The sequence below is a fragment of the Oryctolagus cuniculus genome, chromosome 5 (genome assembly GCF_051225735.1).
Source record: "Oryctolagus cuniculus isolate XC-2025 breed Fujian yellow rabbit chromosome 5, ASM5122573v1, whole genome shotgun sequence".
NCBI lineage: Eukaryota > Metazoa > Chordata > Mammalia > Lagomorpha > Leporidae > Oryctolagus > Oryctolagus cuniculus.
In genome coordinates, this window is record NC_142871.1 from 139,550,384 (window position 1) to 139,574,556 (window position 24,173).

The following is a 24,173-nucleotide window of genomic DNA, read 5'->3' on the forward strand; positions in this document are numbered from 1 at the left end:
TTGCAGACGGCTCATAGGCGATGCCCTGGCCTTGTCCGTGGCCTTGGCATCCTGAGAATCACTTCCATGACAGCCCCTGTGACTCACAGAGGCAGCCGTGTCCTCTCAGTCTCAGGTCAGGCCCGGACGCCGTGTTCTGGTTTCACCCCGTGATTGAAATGAGACACAGTCACTGCTGTGGAGGCCTGTCCCGTGGGGGGTACTCAGCACATACCTGTGGGGTGACCAGTTAGCTAAATCCTGAAGACAGAAGTCTTTGGCCTGGGTGTTGGGAAGGTTGAGTATGGCCTTTTTTTTTTTTTTTTTTTTTTAAGATTTATTTATTTGTAAGGTTGTGCAACAGAGAGGGAAGGAGACATAAAGAGAAAGAGCTTGCATCTGCTGGTTCACTCCCTAAATAGCCACAACAGCCTGGTCTATGCCAGGCCAAAGCCAGAAGCCAGAGACTCCATCCTGGTCCCCAGCATGTGGCAGGGTCCCAGGTACTGGAGCCATCATTCGCTGCCCTCCCAGACACGTTTGCAGGAATGCTAGATTGTAAGCAGGGCAGCTGGGACTCGAACCCGCACTCTGGTATGGGATGTGGGCATTGCAAAATGCAGGCAGCTGAAAGCGTTGCGGCCCAAGGCCAGCCTCTAGGTATGGCCCCCTCGAGAGGCCTTCAGCTCACAGGTAGACTGACACAGGTAGACGTAGTATGCCCAGATTGTGCAAGGCACTGGTAACACTATGAATAAATGAATGAGAGAAATAGGGAGAAACAGACAACATTTGTCTTGTTTATTTGATCAGACTTCATGAATATGTCATATCCCTTTTAAAAGATGTATTTATTTGAAAGGGAGAGAGAGAGAGAGAGAGAGAGAGGGAGAGAGATCTTCCAACCACTGCTTCACTTCATGAATGGCTGCAACAGCTTCTTTTGGGTCTCCCACGTGGATGCAGGGGCCCAAGCACTTGGGCCGTCCTCCACTGCTTTCCTAGGTGCATTATCAGGGAGCTGGATTGGAAGCAGGGCAGCCAGGCTTGAACCGGCACCCATATGGGATGCCAGTATGACAGGTGGCGGCTTTACCGCTACACCACAGCCCCGGAACATGTCTTATATCTGAGTTGTGTATGTCTCTCTCAAATAGTTTTCATGACCAAACCTGGTAGAGAGATGAAAGGCAATTTTCCAAGGAAGTAACCGTGACCAGACAGAATCGGGGGATACTCAGAGCAGCGGGTGTCCTTGACCTGCTCGCTCCCAGGCGCAGCCGCCTCCCTCAGCAGGTGTCGCCGGGGCTGCTGGCCACAGGAGGGGCAGGGACGCTTCAGGACATCGTGTGTCACGGTGCTGCAGGGCTGCAGGGGGCTGGTGTTCCCAGAATCAGCTGTGGTCACCGCCCGGGTCCTCCCAATGGGGCGCTTCCAGTCACGGCCTGGGGGCGACGGCAGCCCTGCTGGACGGACTTAACGAACATTCATGGCAATTTTCTAGGGAGGAAGAAAGCGTTCGATTTTAAGATTCTTGTTCCTTCTCTTAACTCATGTAGCTTCTGGAGCTCTGTACAGCCCAGATTCTATGACTTTCCCTTTGTTACCCATTTTCTTGAGATTCTGTAGAGATTACATAATTTCTAAAAACTTCTGCAATGATGTAGGAGAAAAACATTTTGCTAAATGGAACCGGGGGGAGGCACAGAAGTAGAAACATGAGGGTAGTTCACAAAATTGTGACGGAGCATTTTGGCACAGCAGCTGAAGACGTGACTTGGGGCGCCCACCACCCCCCTTATTTAGAGGGTCTGGGTCTGGGTCTGGGTCCGGGCTCTGCTCCTGATTCCAAATCCAAGATAAAATTCCTCCTGAGAGGCAGCAGGTGACAGCTCCAGTATCCGAGTCCCCGCCACTCCAATGGGAGACCCAGATGGAGTTCTTGGCTCTTGGCTTTGTCCTAGCCCAGCCTTGTGGCATCTGGGGAGTGAACCAGCAGGTGGAAGATTCAGATTACTTCCTATAACCCGAATCTGCGCCATTGCCTGTCTTCCGTCTCTACAAGAGACCATGCTAGCGACAGCTCTGTGCCACTGCTTAGCAGCCTGGCTAGGCAAAGGAGCATGTCCCTCGCCCCCTGGCAGGAATGTGACTTTCAGTGTGAGCCGCACCACCAGAACTGTGCTGGTCTGTGATGGCAGCGAGGTCCACAGGGTCCTCCCTTGGCTGGAAAAGGCTGATCTTGGCTTGTGTGTGAGTCAAGGGCATGGGGAGGTTTGGTTTCCCCGTTTCCTCTTGTCAGCCGTCTAGAACACTCGAGTTTCAAGCTGTCATTTCAGTGGGATTAAATGCAAACGCCTCAGCTGTCTAAGGCCTTACTGTCAGCTTTACTCACGAATGGACCCAAAGCTGTGGGCTGGCAGAGGTCGATGAGCAACAGGAGTGAACGAGGCTTCCCGGACCTGCTCGAGCTGGCTGACCGTGCAAGCCGCCACTTGTTCCAGCGAGCACTTAATCCTGAGGTCAGCAGGGCAGAGAGAACCACCCTTGCCCGCTGAGCAGCAGGCCAGAACTGAAAGGCTTGACTTTTGGACCAACAGGCGGCAAGAGGAAGCCAATGGGGCTGCAGAAGCAAGGAGCCCCCTCAGAGACTGAGAAGTACCCAGAGCTCCCGTGTGAGAGGTGTTAGCAGTGGTCTCTGCAGTATAGAGCAGCCATGCTCATCAAAACCTACCCAAGCTCGGCCAAAAAAAAAAAAAAAAAAATCGTATGCCCAGTTGCAGCAGGGGTGAGTAGTTAAGCCAAAGGCAGGTGGTTCCTGCCGGGAGTGCGCCGCCCCAACGTCTCCGTTCCTCTGCTCTCTCGACTGCTGCAGCTCTCCGTGGTCTTCCCGGATCTGTGTCGCTGTTTCTTTCTCTGTCTGCTCTATCACCTGCTTCTCCCCTTCTCCTGTCCCATGGAGCCTCCTCTTGCATTAATTAATTAAATTAATTTATTTTAAGAAGATTTATTTATTTGAAAGGCAGAGTTGGGGGTGGGGAGAGGTCTTTCATCTGCTGCCTCACTCCCCAGATGGCTGCAATGGCCGGGGCGTCGCAGGCGGCGTCTCTGGCCCCTCTGTACTAATCATTTATGCCGGTTGCCCCTTTTTCCTTCCCCACCACCTCTGTCTCTCCCTGAGCTTTGCAAAGCTCTCTCTGGGCAGGGCTCCTCCCACTCGGCAATTTCTCCTGCCGTTCTCCCTCCACTTCCCATGGCCTCCAACTCCTCATCTGATACCCTCAGTCCCATGCTGACCCTCTCGCCCCTGGGGCAAATACTCACTAAGATGAAGGCAAGTCCAACACACAGTGCAACAGTGACCGTGGCTGCAGCCAGGGACACGAGGATAATGCCCAGGGGCATCAGGAGCTTAGTGGGTTTCACTGTTGAGACCGAGTCTGTTCCCTCAGGGCGAGTGTCTGGATTTTCTGTGGTAAAATACCCCGTGGTGCTGGGGTGTGCCGTGCTGTGGTCCCCTGTGGTCCTGGGGTCTGTAGTGACGTCATCCCCTGTGGTCCTGGGGTCTGTAGTGACATCATCCCCCATGGTCCTAGGGTCTGTGGTGACGTCATCCCCTGTGGTCCTGGGGTCTGTAGTGACGTCATCCCCTGTGGTCCTGGCGTCTGTAGTGACATCATCCCCCGTGGTCCTGGGGTCTGTAGTGACATCATACCCCGTGGTCCTGTGGTCTGTAGTGACATCCTCCCCTGTAGTCCTGGGGTATGTAGTGACATCACCCCCCATGGTCCTAGGGTCTGTGGTGATGTCATCCCCTGTGGTCCTGGGGTCTGTAGTGACGTCATACCCCATGGTCCTAGGGTCTGTAGTGACATCATCTCCTGTGGTCCTGGGGTCTGTAGTGACATCCTCCCCTGTGGTCCTGGGGTCTGTAGTGACGTCATCCCCTGTGGTCCTGGTGTCTGTTGTGACATCATCCCCCATGGTCCTGGGGTCTGCAGTGACATCATCTCCTGTGGTCCTGGGGTCTGTAGTGACATCATCCCCTGTGGTCCTGGCGTCTGTTGTGACATCATCCCCCATGGTCCTAGGGTCTGTAATGACATCATCTTCTGTGGTCTCTGGGTCTGTAGTGACATCATCCTCTGTGGTCTCTGGGTCTATAGTGACATCATCCTCTGTGATCATGGGGTCTATAGTGACACTGTCTTCCGTGGTCTCTGGTTCTGTGGCATCATCCTCAATGGTTATGAGGTCTGTAGTGGGATCATCCTCTGTGGTCTCTGGGTCTACAGTGACATCGTCCTCCATGGTCATGGGGTCTATAGTGACATCATCTTCCATGGTCATGGGGTCTGTGGTGACATCATCCTCTGGCTCTGTGTGACCATCTTCTGTGGTCTCTGGGTCTACAGTGACATCGTCCTCCATGGTCATGGGGTCTATAGTGACATCGTCTTCCATGGTCACGGGGTCTGTGGTGACATCATCCTCTGGCTCTGTGTGACGATCTTCTGTGGTCTCTGGGTCTACAGTGACATCGTCCTCCATGGTCATGGGGTCTATAGTGACATCATCTTCCATGGTCATGGGGTCTGTGGTGACATCATCCTCTGGCTCTGTGTGACCATCCTCTGTGGTCTCTGGGTCTACAGTGACATCGTCCTCCATGGTCATGGGGTCTATAGTGACATCGTCTTCCATGGTCACGGGGTCTGTGGTGACATCATCCTCTGGCTCTGTGTGACCATCCTCTGTGGTCTCTAAGCCCTCCATGCTGTGACCCTCAGTGATTGCTGGGTCCTCAGTGGTATAACTTTCTCTTGTGTTTGAGTTTGTGGGGCTGACATCTGGGTCCTTGGTAGAAACACTCCGACTTGTTCCTACACAAAAGCAATCTCATTTAACGTGTGCTGTTGACAGCCTGCGTCCCCACTGCCCCCCCTTCTGCTCAGTATTTGTCAAGCTTTCCTTCTGTTCCAATGACGCATAACCCTGGGCAACGTGGCTGGATGTGTTTTGAGTTAAGAATTGCCTGGCGTTAGGCATGTGGTGCTGATAACAGACACTGCAATGGGTCCTCACGCAGTGCAGTACAGAGGGCCTAGAGCTAAGCCGCTTCCTTGTAAGATCTGTCACCCAGCTGCTGGTTCTGTGCCCTCCAGGTCTTGTCTATCTGCATGCAGCTGGAGGCCTGACTCTGACCTCACTCCCCCGAGGCGGGATTGCCACAACGAGGCTTTCTGACCCCAGGTTGTGGGTGCCTCCTCTTTCCCAGATGTGCCTGGGGGGTCTGGTAGACAGAGGGGGCAGGAGCTGCAATTCATGTTGAAACTCAATTCAGGTCATGGCTTGGTATACGACTTAGAGACAGCCCTGGGGTGAGATCTGGGGTGATCAGTAATTGGAGGCTGGGGAGAAGCCACGTGTCTTTGTGGGTGTGGTGAGATGGGCCTCAGCAGAAGGAAGAGATCAGTGCTCTCCACCTTCGCACCCCTGGCCTCACGGGCATGGGTTTGGGACTGAGAGCGTATTCTTAGCGGTAAATGTGGTCTACATTTTAGTTTGGGGAACGCCCCCTGCCCTCCCTCCCTCCCTCCCTACTGCTGATTGAACTCCTTTAGTAGAATTCAATCTTTCATTTCTCAAGGAAGTTGAAGAACAGAAACTTAAATAAAAAGAAAATAGGCAGAAGCAGAGTGTTCCCTGCAAGGTGGGTGTGAGAACACGAATGAGCAAGGTGCTGGGAACCCTGCTTCCCTGAGGCTGGGAGTTGGGACAGGGGCAGACAGCAGGGTTCAGTGCCCCTGCCCGCCGCCCCCTGCAGGTTCACTGGACACTGGCTCTGCCTGAGTCCTGAGACCCCCACCCCACTGCTCCAGGCCCGTTACTCACCCGGCTCCCAGCACCGGGAGAGAAGCAGCAGCAGCAGCAGCAGGTGCAGGGGGCACATGGAGGAGCATTTTTTTCTTATCATCTCGAGGGAACCCACAGGGGCTGGGAGTCTGGATGCCTTTTCCTTACTCCTTCTCTCAACCTGACATTCAGTCTCTCCGCTCCCTGGGCCTGTGGGGTTTATATCTACTGCTGCCGGGGGAATCCAGGGTTCCCGGGTCTTCCTTCTTGCAGGGAGGAGCTGCGGACTTCGTTACTCCCTGTCACTCAACGGAAGAAGGCTCAGGCTCGGGGAAGTGGCGGGGCAGGAGGAAGAGAGAAGTCGCAGGGGGTTAGAAGGGGCTCTGGCTTTGGACAGGAGCCCAGGGCTGAGCCCCAGCAGGGGATCAAGCTTGTCAGTGTGAGTGGCGCTGCTTTCTGATGCTGAGCCCTGGGTGACAGTTGGTACACACAGAAGTGCCAGTGCCTGGAGAGGACCTCGGGCCTCCTTTTCCACAGCTGGGGGGGAGGAGAGGGCAGGGTGATGGAGGACAAGGAAGGCCAGGCCTGTGGGGGCAGCAATGTACGGCGAGTGGAGGACCAGATGTCAGAGGGGAGCAAGCACCTTGGTCCTTAACAGAAAGAGGGGAATCCTTGTGGGGGGGCCATCAGCACCCCAGATTTCTAGCTGAAGACTAGTCTCTGCCACCCACCCAAATCCTTCTCACCGGCTTATCTCTGGCTCACTCATTTCTCTCCCTGTTACTGGAGAGTCCTCACCCTAGTAATCCTCACCCCAGCAAGCTTTCTTTAACCACTCGACACAATTAGTTCAGGCCAGGTTACCAATGAGAGGCCACGCATCGGGGGCCTGGGTTCGAGCCCTGGCTCTGGCTCTGGCTCCTGCTTCCTGCCAGTGCAGATCCTGGGAGGCAGCAGGTAACCACTCAAGTAATTAGGTTTCTGCTATCCATGTGGGAGACCTGGGTTGAATTCTTGGCTCCTGGCTTCAGCCCTGGCCCAGAGTTGCAGGCATCTGGAGAATGAACCAGTGGATGGGAACTCAGTCTGTCTGTCTGTCTGTGTCTCTTTGCCTCTTAAAAAAAAAGTCAGTTCATGTCCGTAGGTCTTGCTAGGCCAGATGAGAATGCTCATAATTCTTCCTCCTCTGGTCCCATCTTTGTCTCATGCAAAACATCCAGAAAATTGGAGTTGTTCTGTTTCCACGTAGAGACGTTTCCTGCTGTTTGTGGGCCATTCTTACCCAGGGTCCTCCTAAGCGGCAGAGGAGCTCTGGGCTCACAAGAGGGGTGGGACCTTGCTCCCCTCTTAGAAGCAGCTCATTTCCTGGAAGTCAATAGCCAGTGTATCAAGTTTAGCCGATTGTTTCAACAACTAATGCTATTTGGGTGTATTAAATATTTTTAAGAATATTTAAGTGGGGCCGGTGCCGTGGCTCAATAGGCTAATCCTCCGCCAGAGGCGCCAGCACATCGGATTCTAGTCCCGGTCGGGGTGCCGGATTCTGTCCCGGTTGCCCCTCTTCCAGTCCAGCTCTCTGCTGTGGCCCGGGAGTGCAGTGGAGGATGGCCCAAGTGCTTGGGCCCTGCACCTGTATGGGAGACCAGGAGAAGCACCTGGCTCCTGGCTTCGGATCAGCATGGTGCGCTGGTCACGGCCCGCCAGCCGCAGTGGCCATTGGGGGAGTGAACCAATGGAAAAGGAAGACCTTTCTCTCTGTCTCTCTCTCTCACTGTCCACTCTGCCTGTCAAAAAAAAAAAAAAAAGAATATTTAGGTAGCACAACAGGTTAAGCCGCCACCTGCAACACTGGCAACCCACATAAGCACTGGTTTGAGTCTTGGCTGCTTCACTTCCAACCCAGCTCCCTGCTAATGCACTTAGGAAAATTGCAGAGGGATGGTCCAAATGATTGGGCCCCTGCCCCTGTGTGGGAGACCTGGATGGAGCTCCAGGCTCCAGGCTTCAGCCTGGCTCAGCCTTAGTTGTTCCAGTCCTTTAGGGAGTGATTCAACAGACAGAATCTCAATCTCTCTCTCTCTCTCTCTCTCTCTCTCTGTTTTTTAAAAACATATTACTTAGGAGACCAGTGCTATGACATAGTGGGTTAAGCCAAGGCCTGCAGTACAGGCATCCTATATGGGCACCAGTTTGAGTCCCAGCTGCTCCACTTCTGCTCCAGCTCCCTGCTAATGCTCCTGGGAAAGCCGTGGAAGATGCCCCCCAGTGCTTGGGCCACTGCACCCACATGGGAGACCTGGATGAAGCTCCTGGCTCCGGGCTCCTCGCTTCAGCCTGGCACTGAGACCATCTGGGGAGTAAATAAATAAATCTTAAAAGAAAAAATATATTATTTAGATGTATTCAGAAAGTATTTGTGTATGTTTAATTTAACTAATGAATATATCTCTAAAGACTAATAGGGAAAACACGTTTTTCTAAAAGATGTATTTATTTATTTGAAAGGCAGAATTACAGGAGAGATAAGGAGAGAGAGAGAGAAAGAGAGAAAGAGAGAGAGAGAATCTTCCATCTACTGGTTCACTACCCACATGGCTGCAACAGCCAGAGCTGGACCAGGCCAAAGCCAGGAGCCAGGAGCTTCTTCCGGGTCTCCCACGCGGGTGCAGGGACCCAAACACTTGGGCCATCTTCTATTGCTTTCCCAGGCCATAGCAGAGAGCTGGATTGGAAGAGGTGCAGCCGGGACTAGAACTGGCATCCATATGAGATGCTGGCGCTTCAGGAAAGGGCTTTAACCTGCTAAGCCACAGCACTGGCCCCGTTTAGTCTGATTTTTTGAAAAATTTAGTTATGGGACAGGCGCTGTGGCATAGTGGGTAAAGCCACTGTCTTCAGTGCTGGCATCCCATATGGGTGCTGGTTCGAGTTCCAGCTGCTCCGTTTCCAATCCAGCTCTCTTCTATGGCCTGGGAAAGCAGTGGAAGATGGCCCAAGTCCTTGGGCCTCTGAACATGTATGGGAGACCTAGAAGAAGCTCCTGGCTCCTGACTTTGGACCGGCATAGCTCCAACCACTGTGGCCAACTGGGGAGTGAACCAGTGGATGGAAGACCTCTCTCTCTCCCTCTCTCTGCCTCTGCCTCTCTATAGCTCTGCCTTTCAAATAAATAAAAAAATCTTTTGAATGACAGAGTTATACACAGAGAGAAGGAGAGATGTTCCATCTGCTGGTTCACTCTCCCAAATGGCCACAACAGCTGGGACTGGGTCAGGCCAAAGCCAGGAGCCAGGAGCTTCTTCCGGGTCTCCCATATGGGAAGTAGGGGCCCAAATACTTGGATCATCTTCCGCAGCTTTCCCAGGCTCATTCGTTGGGATCTGTATGGAAAGTAGAGCAGCTGGGATTCCAACTGACACCCAAATGGGACGCTGGCATTTCAGGGTGGGGGCAGCCTAACCCGCAGTGCCACGATACCAGCCCCAAGTCTTGTTTTCTTACAGTTAGGCAGAGACTGTGAGTTAGTGGGAGGCGATGATCCCTTCTCAGGGCAGCTCATCAGGGAAGGCAGGATGTCAACATGACCTGTTCCTGGTGGTGGTATCCCAGTCACTCAGTTAAATGGAGTCAGGCAGGATTCTCCACCATCCAGTTGCTATTTTTCCCCCACTGTAGTTATTGCATATTGGCAGGAGCTACTTGAGATGAAACAAGAGCTGTTTTTGTTGAGCTGTTCACCCACCAACTTTAGCCTCTGTTGCTGTGGCTTGAAGGCTCCTGTGAGGCTCTGGTGGCTTCTATACTCATGAATTGGAATTCTCCTCTAAGAAAAAATCGTACCATCTTACTAACTTATTTATTCAATTATTTGTTCACATCAGTGTGGACGTCTGCTGTTTTCTGATGCTATCACAGAATACCCGAGACTGTGAGATTATGGAGAAAAGAATTGATTCGGCTCAGAGCTCTGGAGGTGGGGAACCCCAGCGTTATGGAAAACAAGGCGGGGCTGCTCACTGCTCACAAACCAACACGTGAGAGTCAGGAGTGGACGCCCAGAAATCAGGTTTAAACAAGAGGCTGGCGGTCTCAGGAGATGGAGGGCATCCCGAAACTCTTACGCTGGAAGGAGAGCTTTGGAAGGGAGCAGAAAGGGGAGGTGTAGGGGGAGTCAGGAGCAAGCAGACAAAGGACAGGGCCGGCTTCACACTGGCCCCCCTCCAGGCGAGAAGGGGCTGGCTACCCTCACCCGCATGCCTAGTGTGGTGAGCCACTGGACTCTGCAACTTCAGCCAGCTTTCTCAAGACCACTTCCTGAAGTTCGCAAGCAAGGCGTACTTACCTGTTACGGTAAGGACGAGTCTCATTGGTTGCACAGCCAACAGTTAGCCTTCGTTAGGCAAAGTGGAGGCTTGTGAGCTACTGCTACACATCCGTGGGCTGGAGCTTCTGGCCAAGGCTTTTGCACAGCATCGTGATCCTGTAGAATAGAGCAAGCGCATGCAGGAGCTTAGAAAGAAGGCAAAACACAGGTACAGCCCATTCGTAAGGTAGCTAATCCACTCAACGTGGGAGAGAAGTCACTCACTCGTGCAAGAATTAACCCAGTCCTTGGGGCCAGCGCCATGGCTCACTTGGTTGATCTTCTGCCTGCAGTGTCAGCATCCCATATGGGCACCGGGTTGTAGTCCCGGTTGCTCCTCTTCCTGTCCAGCTCTCTGCTGTGGCCCGGGAAGGCAGTGGAGGATGGCCCAAGTGCTTGGGCGCCTGTACCCGCATGGGAGACCAGGAGGAAGCACCTGGCTCCTGGCTTCGGATCGGAGTAACTCCACCCGTGGTGGCCATTTGGAGAGTGAACCAGCGGGAGGAAGACCTTTGTCTCTGTCTCTTTCTCTGTCTGTAACTACCTGTCAAATAAATTAAAAAAAAAAAAAAAGATATAAAGAATTAACCCAGTCCCATGAGAGTGGAATTAATCCCTCTGCACTCCAACGTATCTTAAAGGTACTGTTACTTCTCAACACCATTACACTGGGAATCAAATTCCAACGTGAATTTCAGAGAAGACAAACCATTTTCAAACCAAAGTAGAACTCGATGTTTAGTTCATGCTAAACATCTGATCCAACACTATCACTATTTTTTTTTTTTTTGCTCAAATTTTGGTCATTGGGAGCTATTTCAGGTTGACTGTAGTTTTTTTTTTTTCTTTTTTTTTAGATTTAGTTATTTATTTGAAAGACAGAGAGGCAGAGGCAGAGAGAGAGAGAGAGATATCTTCCATCTTCTGGTTCACTACCCAGATGGAGCTGGGCTGATCTGAAGCCAGATGACTGGAGCTTCTTCCGGGTCTCCCACGTGGATACAGGGGCTCAAACATTTGGGCCACCTTCCACTGCTTTCCCAGTTCATAACAGAGAGCTGGATCAGAAGTGGAGGAGCCAGGACTCGAACTGGAGCCCATATGGGATGCTGGCACTGCAGGCGGCAGCTTTAACTGCTACACCACAGCACCAGCCCTTGTAGTTCTTTTTTTTTTTTTTTTAAAGAAATTTATTTAGTTTATTTGAGAGGCAGAGAGACAGGAGACAAAGAAATTCTCCCATCTGCTGGTTCACTCCCCAAATGCCTGCAGGAGCCACGACTAGGTTAGGCCAGAGCCAGGAGCCAGGACTCCATTCAAGTTACCCATGTGGATGGAAAGACCCCGATGTGCATTAATAGCACACTGGATTGGGAGCAGAGGCAAGATGCTACTCCAGGCACTCTGACATAGGACGCAGGCGTTCCAAGTGGCAACTTAACTCTGTAACACAACATCCATCCCAGACCTGGTTTCTGCCTCCATAATTTTATTATTTCTAAAATATATTTTTAAAAAAAGGTTTTATTTTATTTATTTGAGAAGTAGAGTTACAGACAGAGAGAGGGAGAGACAGAAAGGTCTTCCATCCACTGGTTCACTTCCCAAATGGCTGCAACAATCAGAGCTGAGCTGATCTGAAGCCCAGAGAAAGCTTCCCCAGGTCTCCCATGTGGGTGCAGAGGCCCAAGCACTTGCGCCATTTTCCACTGCTTTCCCAGGCTGGCATTCCACATGGGATGCCAGCACTGCAGGTGGCGGCTTCCCCTGCCATGCCACACAGCCAGCCCCCACATTTGTCCTGTTGATACCAGCCATTCTAAGTGGTGTAAGGTGGTATCACATTTTGACTTACATTTCCTGATGATCAGTGATATTGGACTTATTTTCTTATATTTCTTGGCTACTTTTTTTTTCCTTTTCAGAAATGTCTATTCAGATCCGTTGTTCACTTCTCAATCGGATTTTTGTTATTGTTAACCGTTGTTGAGTTTTTTGAATTCCTTATATATTCGGGATATTAATCCCATGTTGGATGAGTAGTCTGCAAATGTTTCTTGCCCTTTCTGTCAGCCGTCTCTTCATGCTGGTGACTGTTTCATTCGCTGTGTGGAAGCTTCTCAGTTTGATATAATCCCGCTTGACTAGTTTTGTTTTTGTTGCCTCTGCTTTTTGGTACTGATCCAAAAAACCTTTGCCTAAGCTGAGTCTCCAAGTGTTTACCCTATATTTTCTTCTAGCAGTTTCATAGTTTCAAGTCTTACACAGGATCTTACATGATCCATCTTAAGTTAATTTTTCTTTATGATGAGAGAAGACCTAATTTCATTCTTCTCCATAGGTATATGCAGTTTTTGCCAACACCATTTGATGGAGAGACTGTCCTTTCTCTAATGTATATTCTTGGCACATCTGTAAAAAGTCAGTTGACAACACATATGTGGATTATTTTCTGGGTTCTCTATTCTGTTCCATTAACCTGTGTGTTGGGTTTTTTTTACCGGTACCATGCTGTTTTACTATTGCTGTGTAGTATGTTTTGAAATCAGATATTGTGATGTTTCCATTTTGTGTTCTTTTGCCCAGGAATATTTTGGCTTTTCTGTTTTTTTGTGGTTCTATATGAATTTAAGGATGGTATTGCTTATTTCTGTAAAAAATATCATTGGCATTTTAATGAGGATTGCATTGAATCTGATTTGTGAATTGCATAGGATAGTATGGCCATTTTAACAAAAATCAGTTCTTCTAACTATAAGCAGAGAATGTCTTTCCACTTTTTGTGTGTCCTCTATGATTGGTTTTAAAATATTTATTTATTTAATAGAGAAATCCAAAAGTTGTACTTCCAAAATTTATATTTATTAAATAAAAGTTAAAAAAAAAGAGAGAGAGAGAGACAGAGACAGAGAATCTGAGCGCTTCCATTCACTGCTCCACTCCCCAGTGCCTGCAAAGACTGAGGCTGGGCTAGGTTGAAGCCAGGAGCTGGGGATTCAAGCTGAGCCTCCACGTGGGTGGTAGGGACACAACCCCTTGAGCCATTACGGGCTGCTCCCCGGTGCACATCAACAGAAAGCTGTGCTGTGTCTTGAACTCAGACCCTCTGATACCCATGTCAAATGTCTACCCCCTCTCTGATTTCTTTTATAAGGCTTTTATTTTTTTAAAGGTTTTTATTTATTTATTTGACAGGTAGAGTTATAGACAGTGAGAGAGAGAAAGGTCTTCATTCCGTTGGTTCACCCCCAGATGGCCACAACGGCCAGAGCTATGCTGATCTGAAGCCAGGAGCCAAGAGCTTCCTCCTGGTCTCCCATGTGGGTGCAGTGGCCCAAGCACTTGGGCCATCTTCTACTGCCTTCCCAGGCTACAGCAGAGAGCTGGAGTGGAAGAGGAGCAACCGGGACTAGAACCCAGCGCCCATATGGGATGCTGGCACTGCAGGCGAAGGATTAACCTAGTGCGCCACTGCACCGGCCTCGTGGCTTTTATATTTTAACAGCAGTGATCTTTCACTTCCTTGGTTGTTTCTTCCTAAACATTTTTTTTGTAGTCATTTGAGTTTGCTTTCTTGATTTCTCTTTCAGCAAGTTCTTTATTAGTGTGTACACCTGCTGCCGTGCTGCGTGTGTTGATTTTGTGTCCTGCAACTGCAGTGAGTCACGGTTAGAAGGACTGAGTTCCTAGAGTTACACAGCACAGTGCACTTGGTGTGGTTCACAGTAACCTGTTAACGTATTTTCTGAGCAAACAGAAGAGAAGAGTGCAAAGATTCTAATCGTGAAGTATGACAAGCAGAGGGAACATTATCCTGATGTGAGCACATGCTGTATACAGGCACTGAAACGGGGGCCAGCGCTGTGGCGCAGTAGGTTAATCCTCTGCCTGCAATGACAGCATCCTATAAGGGTGCCGGTTCTAGTCTTGGCTGCTCTTCTTCTGATCCAGATCTCTGCTATGGCCTGGGAAAGCAGTAGAGGATAGTCCAAGCTCTTGGGCCCCTGCACCCACTTGAGAGACCCAGAGGAAGCTCCTGGCTTTGAATCGGCTCAGCTCCTGCCATTGTAGTCATTTGGGGAGTGAACCAACAGATGGAAGACCTTTCTCTCTTTCTCTCTCTCTCTCTGTCACTCTACCTGTCAAATAAATAAATAAAATATTAAAAAAAGAAATGTTACACTATACCCCATAAATACATACAATTATCTTTTTTTAAGATTTATTTTATTTATTTGAAAAGCAGAGTTATCGGGTGGGAGTGGAGGGACAGAGAGAGAGAGAGAGGGAACTTCCATCTATTGGTTCACTCCCCAGATGGCTGTTATGGCTGGGGTTAGGCCAGGCCAAAGCCAGGAGCCAGGAGCTTCATCCAGGTCGTGTGGGTACAGGGCTTCCTGAGGCACATTAGTAGGGTGCTGGATCAGGAGTGGAACAGCCAGGACTCAAACCCATATGGGATGCCGGCACTGCAGGCAGCAGCCAAACCAGCTGCACCCTAACACCAACACATAACCCCAATTATTGTTAATTGGACGTGCTAACTCACCCGATTTGATCTTCACACGGTGAATTTGTGTTGAATTAGCACACTGTCATTCATACATATACACAATGAAAATCATAATAATAAAAGGAAAAATGCCCAGATCTGTTGACTTCCCATGGTAACAGATGAGCTGTCAGCTCTGTGGTATGGCACTCAGAGCCACAGCTAACCCTGGGCTCATCTCCCTCCAAAGAGCTATCCGGTCCTACAGGTCTTCTGACCGACCATCCCCCAGCCGTGCCAGCAGCCACCCTGCCAGGCTGTGGGCTTGCCTGGCATGTGCCCTCTGAGTGCCTGCCGACTCAGCATCACCCAACTGCCACCCTCTGTGTGAGTCAGCCCTTTCTCCTCTTGTCTAAGTTACGGGTTTCCTCTTGGGCTACATTAAGTTTCAGTACTCGATGCATTGGCCTGTAACCTGTCTGTCTCTGTCACCCAACCCTGACCTACGGGTCCACCCCTGCTTCCCCAATGTCCCATGACCTGGTGCCAACCGGGGGCTCCATCAACACCGGTCATGAATGGATGAAGCAATGACTGAAAGGGATGATCTGTTACTTCAGGATAAAGGGCTGGGGGCTATTCCCGCTGAAGAGGAGTAACTGATGGGCCAGTTACTGCCTTTGAGGGTATTACAAAACGCTATTGTGTGGTTTGTGTGTGTGTGTTTTTTGTTGTTGTTGTTGTTTTTTTTTTTTTTTTTTTTTTTGACAGGCAGAGTGGACAGTGAGAGAGAGAGACAGAGAGAAAGGTCTTCCTTTTGCCGTTGGTTCACCCTCCAATGGCCGCCGCGGCCGGCGCGCTGTGGCTGGCGCACCGCGCTGATCCGATGGCAGGAGCCAGGTGCTTCTCCTGGTCTCCCATGGGGTGCAGGGCCCAAGGACCTGGGCCATCCTCCACTGCTGCAGTAAAATCTACGACAGTGACCTGCACAGATCTTAAGTATCCAGCCAGAGAGCTTCGACAAATTCACCTAACCGTGTGCCCAGCAGTCGGATGAACATATAAACCCTACCACACAGAAAGCGCCCCTTCCTAGAATCACCCTCACCCTCGTGGGCGATTGGGTCTGGCCTGTGTCTCCGTCGATTAGTTCTGCCTGTTCTAGAATTTCAAGTGAAAGGAATCCTTAGGGTAGGTCATCGCTGGCTTCTGGCTTCTCCACAGCCGTAGAAACCAGCTTCCTGAGCAGTGTGGTCAGGGGTGCTCCGCGGGCCTCGGCCGCAGACCCAGGCCCGGAACTCCGGAAATGGAAGCGGCTTAGCGGGTTGAGTCGATGAAACGGAAGCAAGTGATTTGCAGCGAGGCAGAGCTGGGGCAGTGCCGGGGGACTCGCAGGGGGCACCGGGAGCCTGCGTCGGGCTAGGCATGGGGAGCAGGCCCCGGGGCCGCAAGAACTGCTGAGAGCCGGCGTCCTAGCACAAGCTGGCGCTCGTCCTTCCGGCTGCCTGGCGCCGGCCACCGGCCCGGGGGAACCGCACCTGCTGTACCTGTGAGAGGTCCAAGCCTGCAGCAGCAAGGGAGCACGGCCACACCTAGGCACTTCCCCTCCCAGCACGCCCGATCGGTCGCCCTTCTGCTTTCCAAGCTCACTTGGGAGGCCGTGCGGCCATCTTGGCCAGCCTGGCTGCCTGAGTCCAGCTCCTGCCTCCCCCATCCCTCCCTCCACCCACGCCATTCTTCCATCACCACGGAGGCCGCAGGCTGCTGAGACCTCTGGACTCCACGTGGGGATGCAGGAGCTGGGAGTTCCAGCCAGAGGGGCTCTAGGAGGTGGGGCCCGTCCTCCCAGCGAAGCACACACACGCCCACAGAGGGGGGCTCCCACACCGCTTAGACGCTTTTATTTAACAGTTCTGTCTCCTTTTTCTGGCCTAGGAAAACCAAGCGTTGGAGCACTGCCTAGGCTGCTGCTGAGCTGCGAGGGGCAGTCCTTTGTGGGGGGTGGGGAGTGGAAACCCAGTGGGACCCCTGGGGCCTCAGGTCAGCTCCCTCCAGCTGACCCCTCTGTGGCAATGCTCAGGGCCCCAGTGTCCCGGTCAGCTCCATGACTGTAGGAGGACACTGGTCTCTGGAATCAGCTACGGCTGCGCTCAGCGCACTTCGGACGCCACGGTAGCCTGCAGGGCACGGGCCAAGGCTGGAGCCGTGGGGATGGTAGAGCTCTGTGGTGAAGAGGTTTCTTAGGCACGGAGAGGTTTTCTAGAAAACAGGAGGAGCAAGCGGTTCAGTCTCTCCCGCCCCCGGTCCCCACCCCTGCCATATGGCCTCCTCCCAGATTCTTCCAGCTCCTTTTCCTTCATCCATTTCCTCCAGTTGGGTAACTGCGGGCTTCTCAGCCCCTGTCCTTTGTCACTTTCTGCCCTCCCTCCCTCCCTCCCTCCAGAGAAGGGCTTTCTGCCCCTCTGGCACTCACAAGAGAGAGGACGAGCCCTGTGGAGAGGATCACAGCCATCGCCACGGAGCCCAGGGCGATGAGGGCGACTTCCCACGGCCTCAGCTGTCCCTTGAGTCTTTCCTCTCGCCCTGGCGTGGCGGCGCTTGTGCTGATGACGTTGGAGGTCGGAGCTGATCCTGGCGTAGTCCTCCCAGGCGTGGTTGTGCCCGGGGGGATGGTTGTGGTGACCCCACTGGATGTCGTGGTCTGTGTGGACAGCACCATTGTGGTGGTCACTCCAGAGGTTGACGATGTGGACGGGACCGTTGTGGTGGTCCCACCAGAGGTTGATGATGTGGACGGGACCGTGGTGGTCCCAGCAGACGTTGGTGACGGTGTGGACAGAACTGCTGTGGTCCCATCAGAGGTTGACGGTGTGGCCAGGATGGTTGTGCTGGCCCCACTGGAAGTCGAGGTCGGTGTGGACACGATGGTTGTGGTGTCCCCGTTGGAAGTTACAGCTGAATAAGAAAGGACGGCTGGTTGGCTGCACTGGAGATTTGGTTTGGTTCTGTCGCTACTTCTAGCACTAGCACTAACGGTAATAGTGACTGCCGTCACTAAGTGCTCACTGTGTTTCAGGCGTTGTGCTAGGCGCTACGTATGAAATAGTCCTTCGGATCCTCACAGATGGGAACTGTTGTTACCCACTTTTTATAGACAGGAAAACTGAGGTTTGGCTAGATAAAGCAATTGGTCCCAGCTCACACAGGTGCTCGGTGGTGGAACAAAGATTTAAGCTAAAGCAGGCTGTCCCCAGAGGCAGCCAGTAACCCATGCACTGTTCCACAGCCCAGGTAGGGGGAGTCCCATGATCAGGAGCTACAGGGGTGGGGGGAGGGCAGTGCTGTTCCTGCTGCAACAACTCAGGAAGCTTATGGAGCTCTCCAGATAAATGTGAGAGAAAGCTGAGAGGCCCGTGTAGACAAACCCAGCTATTCTCCAAGTGGTATTGGGTTTCTTTTAATTAAAAAAAATTTTTTTTTGAAAGAGAGAGCTCCCACCCACTCTCCAAATAGCCACAAATGGCCAGGACTATGCAAGGCCAAAGCCAGGATCTGGGAAACCAATCCAGCTCTCCCAAATGGGGTGGCAGAAATCCAGTCAGTCAAGGCATCACCACTGCCTCCTACGGTCCACACTAGCAGGAAGCTGGAGCCAGGAGCTGGAGCAGGACTCAAACCCAGGCACTCTCCCCTGTGGGTGCAGGTGTTCCAAGTAGGATCTTAACTGCTGCACCAAACACCCACCTGGGGAATTGTGACCTTCGTCTAGGAGAGAGATAAGCAAGGGGACCCAGTTTGGGAAGGGGCCATGATATGCATGTAATTCTCATGCACACAAAAGTTTGAAAGCGGGGCCGGCGCTGTGGCGCAGTGGGTTAAAGTCCCAGCCTACAGTGCCGGCATCCCATATAGCCGCCGGTTTGAGTCCCAGCTACTCCACTTCCAATCCAGCTCTCTGCTATGGCCTGGGAAAGCAGTAGAGGTTGGCCCAAGGCTTTGGGCCCCAGCACCTGCATGGGAGACTAGTAGGAGGCTCCTGGCTCCTACCTTCGGATCTGCTCAGCTCTGGCCATTGCAGTCATTTGGGGAGTGAACCAGCAGAATGGAAGACCTCTCTCTCTCTGACTCTACCTCTCTCTGTAGCTCTCTTTCAAATAAATAAAAAATAATTCTAAAAAATAAAAAAGTTTGAAAGCCACCAGTTTAAGGGATCCCCAGAGAGCCTTGGCATATGCTCTAGCTTTTAAAAGCCATCCAAGGCCGGCGCCGCAGCTCACTTGGCTAATCCTCCACCTGCGGCGCCAGCACGCCAGCACCCCGGGTTCTAGTCCCGGTCAGGGCGCCGGATTCTGTCCCGGCTGCTCCTCTTCCAGTCCAGCTCTCTGCTGTGGCCAGGGAGGGCAGTGGAGGATGGCCCAGGTGCTTAGACCCTGCACCCGCATGGACGACCAGGAGGAAGCTTCTGGCTCCTGGCTTCGGATCGGTGCAGCGTGCCGGCCGCAATGCGCCGGCCGTAGCGGCCACTTGGGGGGGGGGTGAACCAACGGAAAAGGAATACCTTTCTCTCTGTCTCTCTCTCTCTCACTGTCTAACTCTGCCTGTCAAAAAAGAAAAAAGAAAAAAAAAATCAAAGTATAGCTTGAACAAATAAGATCTTCCAGTATTCAGGGCAGGGACTGAACCTCTTGGTTGGTCAGTTAGGGTTGGGAAGAGAACCTGGGCTGCTCTTCTTCCAGCTCGTGCCTCTTTCTCTGCCCTCTCTGGTTTCCCGTCCAGTGTACCCTCACTTTATCAATGGCTGCGTCTTCCCCCGGGCCATAGGTGTTCTCTCCCTCACCCTCCGCCCGTGCTCTTCCTAAGCGTTGCCTGGATGAACATAAGGAATACAAATTTTGATTCAGAGAAAGAATCCTAAAACCTCCTGATGATGCCTCTGATTGGGGTTGGGGCAGCATCAAGAGAGAAACCAAGTGAGAAGTTGAGATAAGAAGCCAGACTGGGGAGAGGGGATTGATTTTTCTTGTGTCGTTCAGAGGCAAAAGCAAACTAGTCAAGGCCATGATGGGGGCAGGGCTGGTGTTGTGGCTCAGTGGGCTGAGCAGCTGTCTGTGACATGGGCATCTCACATGGGCACTGGTTCTAGTTCCGGCTGTTCCACTTCCAATCCAACTCCCTGCTAATGTGCCTGGGAAAGCAATGAAAGATGGACCAAGTGCTTGGGGCCCCACACCTATGTGGGAGACCTGGAAGAAGCTCCTGGCTTTGGACCAGCCCAGCTCTGGCTGTTGTGGCCATTTGGGGAGTGAACTAGCAGAAGGAAGATCTCTTTTTCTACCTCTCTCTGTCTCTCTCTTCCCTTCTCTCTCTGTAGCTCTTCCTTTCAAATAAATACATAATTTAAAAAAAAAATAAAAGAAAATACTGGACATTTGCCCTGGTGGGACAAGTTCTAGGAAGAATGAAAGCTGTGTGAGTGTGGGACAGCACCCTCGAGAAGTATTTAATTAGTGGCTAAGTGGCGGCTGCCAGAGACTTGGAAATGGATCCCTGCCTCCTTCCTGCAGGTGGCCAGACACTAACTCTGGGCTCCCTTCCAACCCGGATGCACCTGTGCTTGGGATTAATTGATTATAGAAGAAACAGGTCTGACTTCTAGGCAGGAAGGTTGCTACTGGGAGCAGAACAGAGAATGCATGCCAGATTGGATTGGAGAGAAGGGAGCAAAAATAAAGATCTTTAGCCCTGTGATGAGCAGAGAGCTGAATGGACAGAGTGTGCAGCCAGGAGCTGCCCACCTCTTCCCCAAACTCTACTCAAATGCCGTGACTGTCCTCTCTTTAGCGAGTCACTCACCACTCCCTAAAAGCAGAAGGAGGAGAAACAGCTGGCATGCAGGGGAGGTGGTTTTTCTCCTCATCTTGAGCCAGTCTAGCTGCAGAGAGCTGGAGGGAGTCTTGAGTCCCAGAGGTGGCTAAGACCTGGAAGGCAAAGAGATGAGTGAGGTTCTTGAGAGTGGAGTCTCCGGGTGGAGCGAGGAGAGCTGGAGTGCTGGAGGCTTGGGTCTCTAAGGAATGGGTCTTCCGCCAAAGAGGGACGCCAACAAGGGCACCCGGAGCTGCAGGACAGGGAGGCTGGGCGTCTGCTCCCCTAGGCTCCCTGCAGAAAATGCCACCTCTGTCCGTGCTCTTTTAAAGAGGCCTTACTAGCATCATCGGGGCTGGGCAGGGCCTGGCTGCACGGCCTGTTGTTCCTGCAGCCGTGAGCAGTGCAGAACACCCAGGTTCAAAGGAGGAGACAGAGGCCAAGGAAGCTCATGAGGATGGAGAATGAGTTGGTCCCTTAGGTGGGGCCTGGGGAGGAACAGGAAGGAGGGTGATTCTGGGGGATCTAAACTGTCAATGCGGATGGGATCCACCCTCTGAGGCAGAGATGGAGCTGAAAACCTGTTCTAGCTGGGCACCAGGTTTTCTGGACAAGTGCCTGGATGGCTGAGCAGAAGCAGGAGCGTGAGAAAGAAACCCCGATGAACAGAGCTTAGGTGGGTGGGAACTGGAGCCTGGACCCCTGGGTGTGGGTGAGCATGCAGTAGGCACACAAAGCATAACTTGAATGAGTGGAGGGAGAGAGACCTGGACTAGACTTTGGGGCCTCTGGGGCCTGGGGGCTGGGGGTGTAAGGGCTGCTGCGGAGATAGGACCCGTGCTGCACCTGCTTTTAACAGTTTTTAACAGGTTTTAACCTGTTTGTGAGAGCCCATCTGAAAATTGCAACATGGCCATCAGTAAAAATGAAATTGGGTCATTTGGTGCAGAGGTAGAGAGGTCTCTTGGGACTTCTCTATCCATAGTGCAGAGTGCCTGGTTCAAGTCCCAGCTCCACTTCCTATCCAGCTTCCTGCTGATGTGCACTTTGGGAGGCAGCAGCTGATGGCTCAAGTACTTGGGTCCCTGCTACCTGAGTGGGAGACCTGGATTGAATCCTGACTTCTGGCTTCAGCCTGAGCCAGCCCCAGCTGTTGCAGGTATTTGAGGAGGAGCCAATGGGGGTAGAAAATCTCTGTCTCTTTGTCTGTCTCTCTGCCTTTCAAAAAAATTAAACTGTATTAACTTATAGTGAGCTAAATCATATTCAAAACAAAGATAAAAATACTTCCTAATCCATTACTTCCTTACAATTATACCTTTTACCATTATCTGTGCCCACGCTGTCATGTCTGCCCATCACATGTGTGATTACATACATACATACATACAGAGGTGTGCAGCCCACCTCTTCCCGGCCTCACACCCAGCATCACACTGGTTGCATGAACTCAGCCATGGTGGGGGCTTTCACCCATAGATGCTCAGTTGTTAAACATTCCCCAGCACACACTGCACGGACAAAGGCAGGAGACTCCTCCTGCTTCCAGCCCTCCGTGATAAGAGTGCTCCTCTGGTTTCTGAAGAATGCACAGGAACTTTTCCACATGGGGCGCTCTGGCTGGTTCTTCCCATCACTGCTGCGTGCCAGGCAAGCTGCATGACCACAGGAGAACCTGTCCTTGGGACACCACCGGCCCTGCGGGGGACCTGGGCCCTTACCATTCCATGCTGTTGAGACACTGGTTGAAGCCAGCAGCAGTGACACAAAGAATGTTGAATAAGCAGGAGAGAACAAAAATAGTAATGGGAGGGGCTGGCACTGAAATGTAGTGGGTAAAGCCCATATGGGTGCCAGTTCAAGTTCTGGCTGCTCCACTTCCAATCCAGCTCTCTGCTATGGCCTGGGAAAGCAGTGGAAGATGGCCCAAGTGCTTGGGCCCCTGCATGCACCCACATGGGAGACCCAGAAGAAGCTCCTGGCTCCTGGCTTCGGATCAGCCCAGCTCCGGCCATTGTGGCCATTTGGGATGTGAACCAGCAAAAGGAAGACTTTTCTCTCTCTCTCTCTCCCTCTCTCTTTCTCTCTCCCTCCCTCCTCCCTCCTCCCCCCACCCCCCAACCCCCCGCCTCTGCCTCTCTGTAACTCTGCCTTTCAAATAAATAAAGAAGTACATCTTTAAAAGAAAACAGTCATGAACTAAGGGGGTTGGCAGTTCCTTCACCTGCAGTGCATGGCAAAGCTGAAGGCCCGATTCAGTGGGAGTTACAGTTTGTGCACATGTGATCCACACAGTCTCCACCGCCTCCAGAAATCCGGCAAAGCTTCAGATCAGGACACGCTCAGATCACGCACATGCCTGGGTCATAGCATGCTCGGGCAGAACACTGACGGCAGAGGCTGGCAAGCAGGAGATGCTGGGGGTGCTCCCCCCGGGTTTAGTGAGAACTGATTTTCTAAGATCAGAAAGCACCAGGAAAGCAGGCAGAGAATAGGTTAAGGTAGAAAATAAGGCGTGGAGTGGTAAGATACAGGAATCAGGATCTATAAAGGGAGCCAGCACTGTGGCACAGCTGGTTAAGCCACTGCCTGCAATGCCAGCATCCCACATGGGTGCCAGTTCAAGTCCCAGCTGCTCCACTTCCGATCCGGCTCCCTGCTAATGTGCTGGGAGAGCAGTAGAAGATGGCTCACGTGTTCCTGGCACCCATGTGGGAGACCCGGATGGAGCAAACCAGTGATGGAAGATGTCTGTTGTCTCTGTAACTCTGCCTTTCAAATGCATACATACATACATACATACATCTCTTAAAAAATATTCTGGAATGTCCTGGGTGATGGGGCTGGCAGTCAACGTGCCCAGTGTGTGACAGGAAATCCCACGTGGGGAGTGGATGCGGGTAATGACCAGTAGCCACTGAGTCCTAAATCTTGGGAAACCTGCTCTAAGGGCAAACTCCCTGCTGCCTTTCTGAGAAGGAAGATACATATTTTCTCCTCTGGAACCAGCTGGAGCTAGAGAACTTGTGCAGACTTGCTTGCTCCTGTATGGGTATTGGCAGTTTTTTTCTGAGTTGCAGCTTCTCACTTGCTTCATAGGGATTATAATCTGAACTCATACATCGCTGTGAGGACTAGCTGAGAGTGTATAGGGAAGCTCCCAGCATGTGCTCCACCCACAGAAATTGTTCAGAACAAAGGACAGCGGCAGAACAGACACAAAGTTGAAAGAAATTAGCATTTCAGCTGGATACCATATACATCAGTGCACTTTGATTTCTTACAGGCTCTTATTTCTTTGATTGTCTAGTACCTTTCTTCTTAGTCACTGCTGCAGTGTGAATGTGCCTCTCAGAATTTATGTGTTGGAAACCTGATCCCCAACTGCAACAGCATGGCAAGGTGGGGCCTCCTGGGAGCTGTTGAGTAATGAGTGGACAGAGGCCGTAGTCAAGAGGGCTTGGGGCCATCATTGTGGCGTAGTGGGTAAAGCCATTGCCTGCAGTGCTGACATCCCTTATGGGCGCCAGTTCAAATCCTGGTTTCTCCACTTCCTATCCTGCTCTCTGCTATGACTTGGGAAAGCAGTAGACGATGGTGAAATCCTTAGGCCCCTGCACC

The 24,173-nt window shown here is 51.8% G+C and overlaps 1 protein-coding gene and 1 long non-coding RNA gene across 3 annotated transcripts; both read right to left on the reverse strand.

Moving 5' to 3' along the window:
- Positions 1 to 361: 361 nt before the first annotated feature.
- Positions 362 to 6,217, reverse strand: LOC103349725 (uncharacterized). Its single transcript, XM_089333281.1, has 3 exons — positions 5,875 to 6,217; positions 3,304 to 4,862; positions 362 to 1,479 (listed from the first exon to the last, which is right to left on the reverse strand). The coding sequence occupies exons 1-3, from the start codon at positions 5,954 to 5,956 to the stop codon at positions 1,456 to 1,458; spliced, it is 1,665 nt and encodes a 554-aa protein (XP_089189407.1). The 5' UTR covers positions 5,957 to 6,217; the 3' UTR covers positions 362 to 1,455.
- A 10,352-nt stretch (positions 6,218 to 16,569) lies between these two features.
- LOC149126744 (uncharacterized) lies at positions 16,570 to 20,749 on the reverse strand. Of its 2 annotated transcripts, none has more exons than XR_016234149.1 (3): positions 20,544 to 20,749; positions 17,164 to 17,645; positions 16,570 to 16,949 (listed from the first exon to the last, which is right to left on the reverse strand). It is a non-coding gene; the product is annotated as an uncharacterized LOC149126744 (long non-coding RNA). The 2 variants fall into 2 exon arrangements; XR_016234150.1 differs by lacking the exon at positions 20,544 to 20,749 and adding an exon at positions 19,407 to 20,461.
- Positions 20,750 to 24,173: the final 3,424 nt, after the last annotated feature.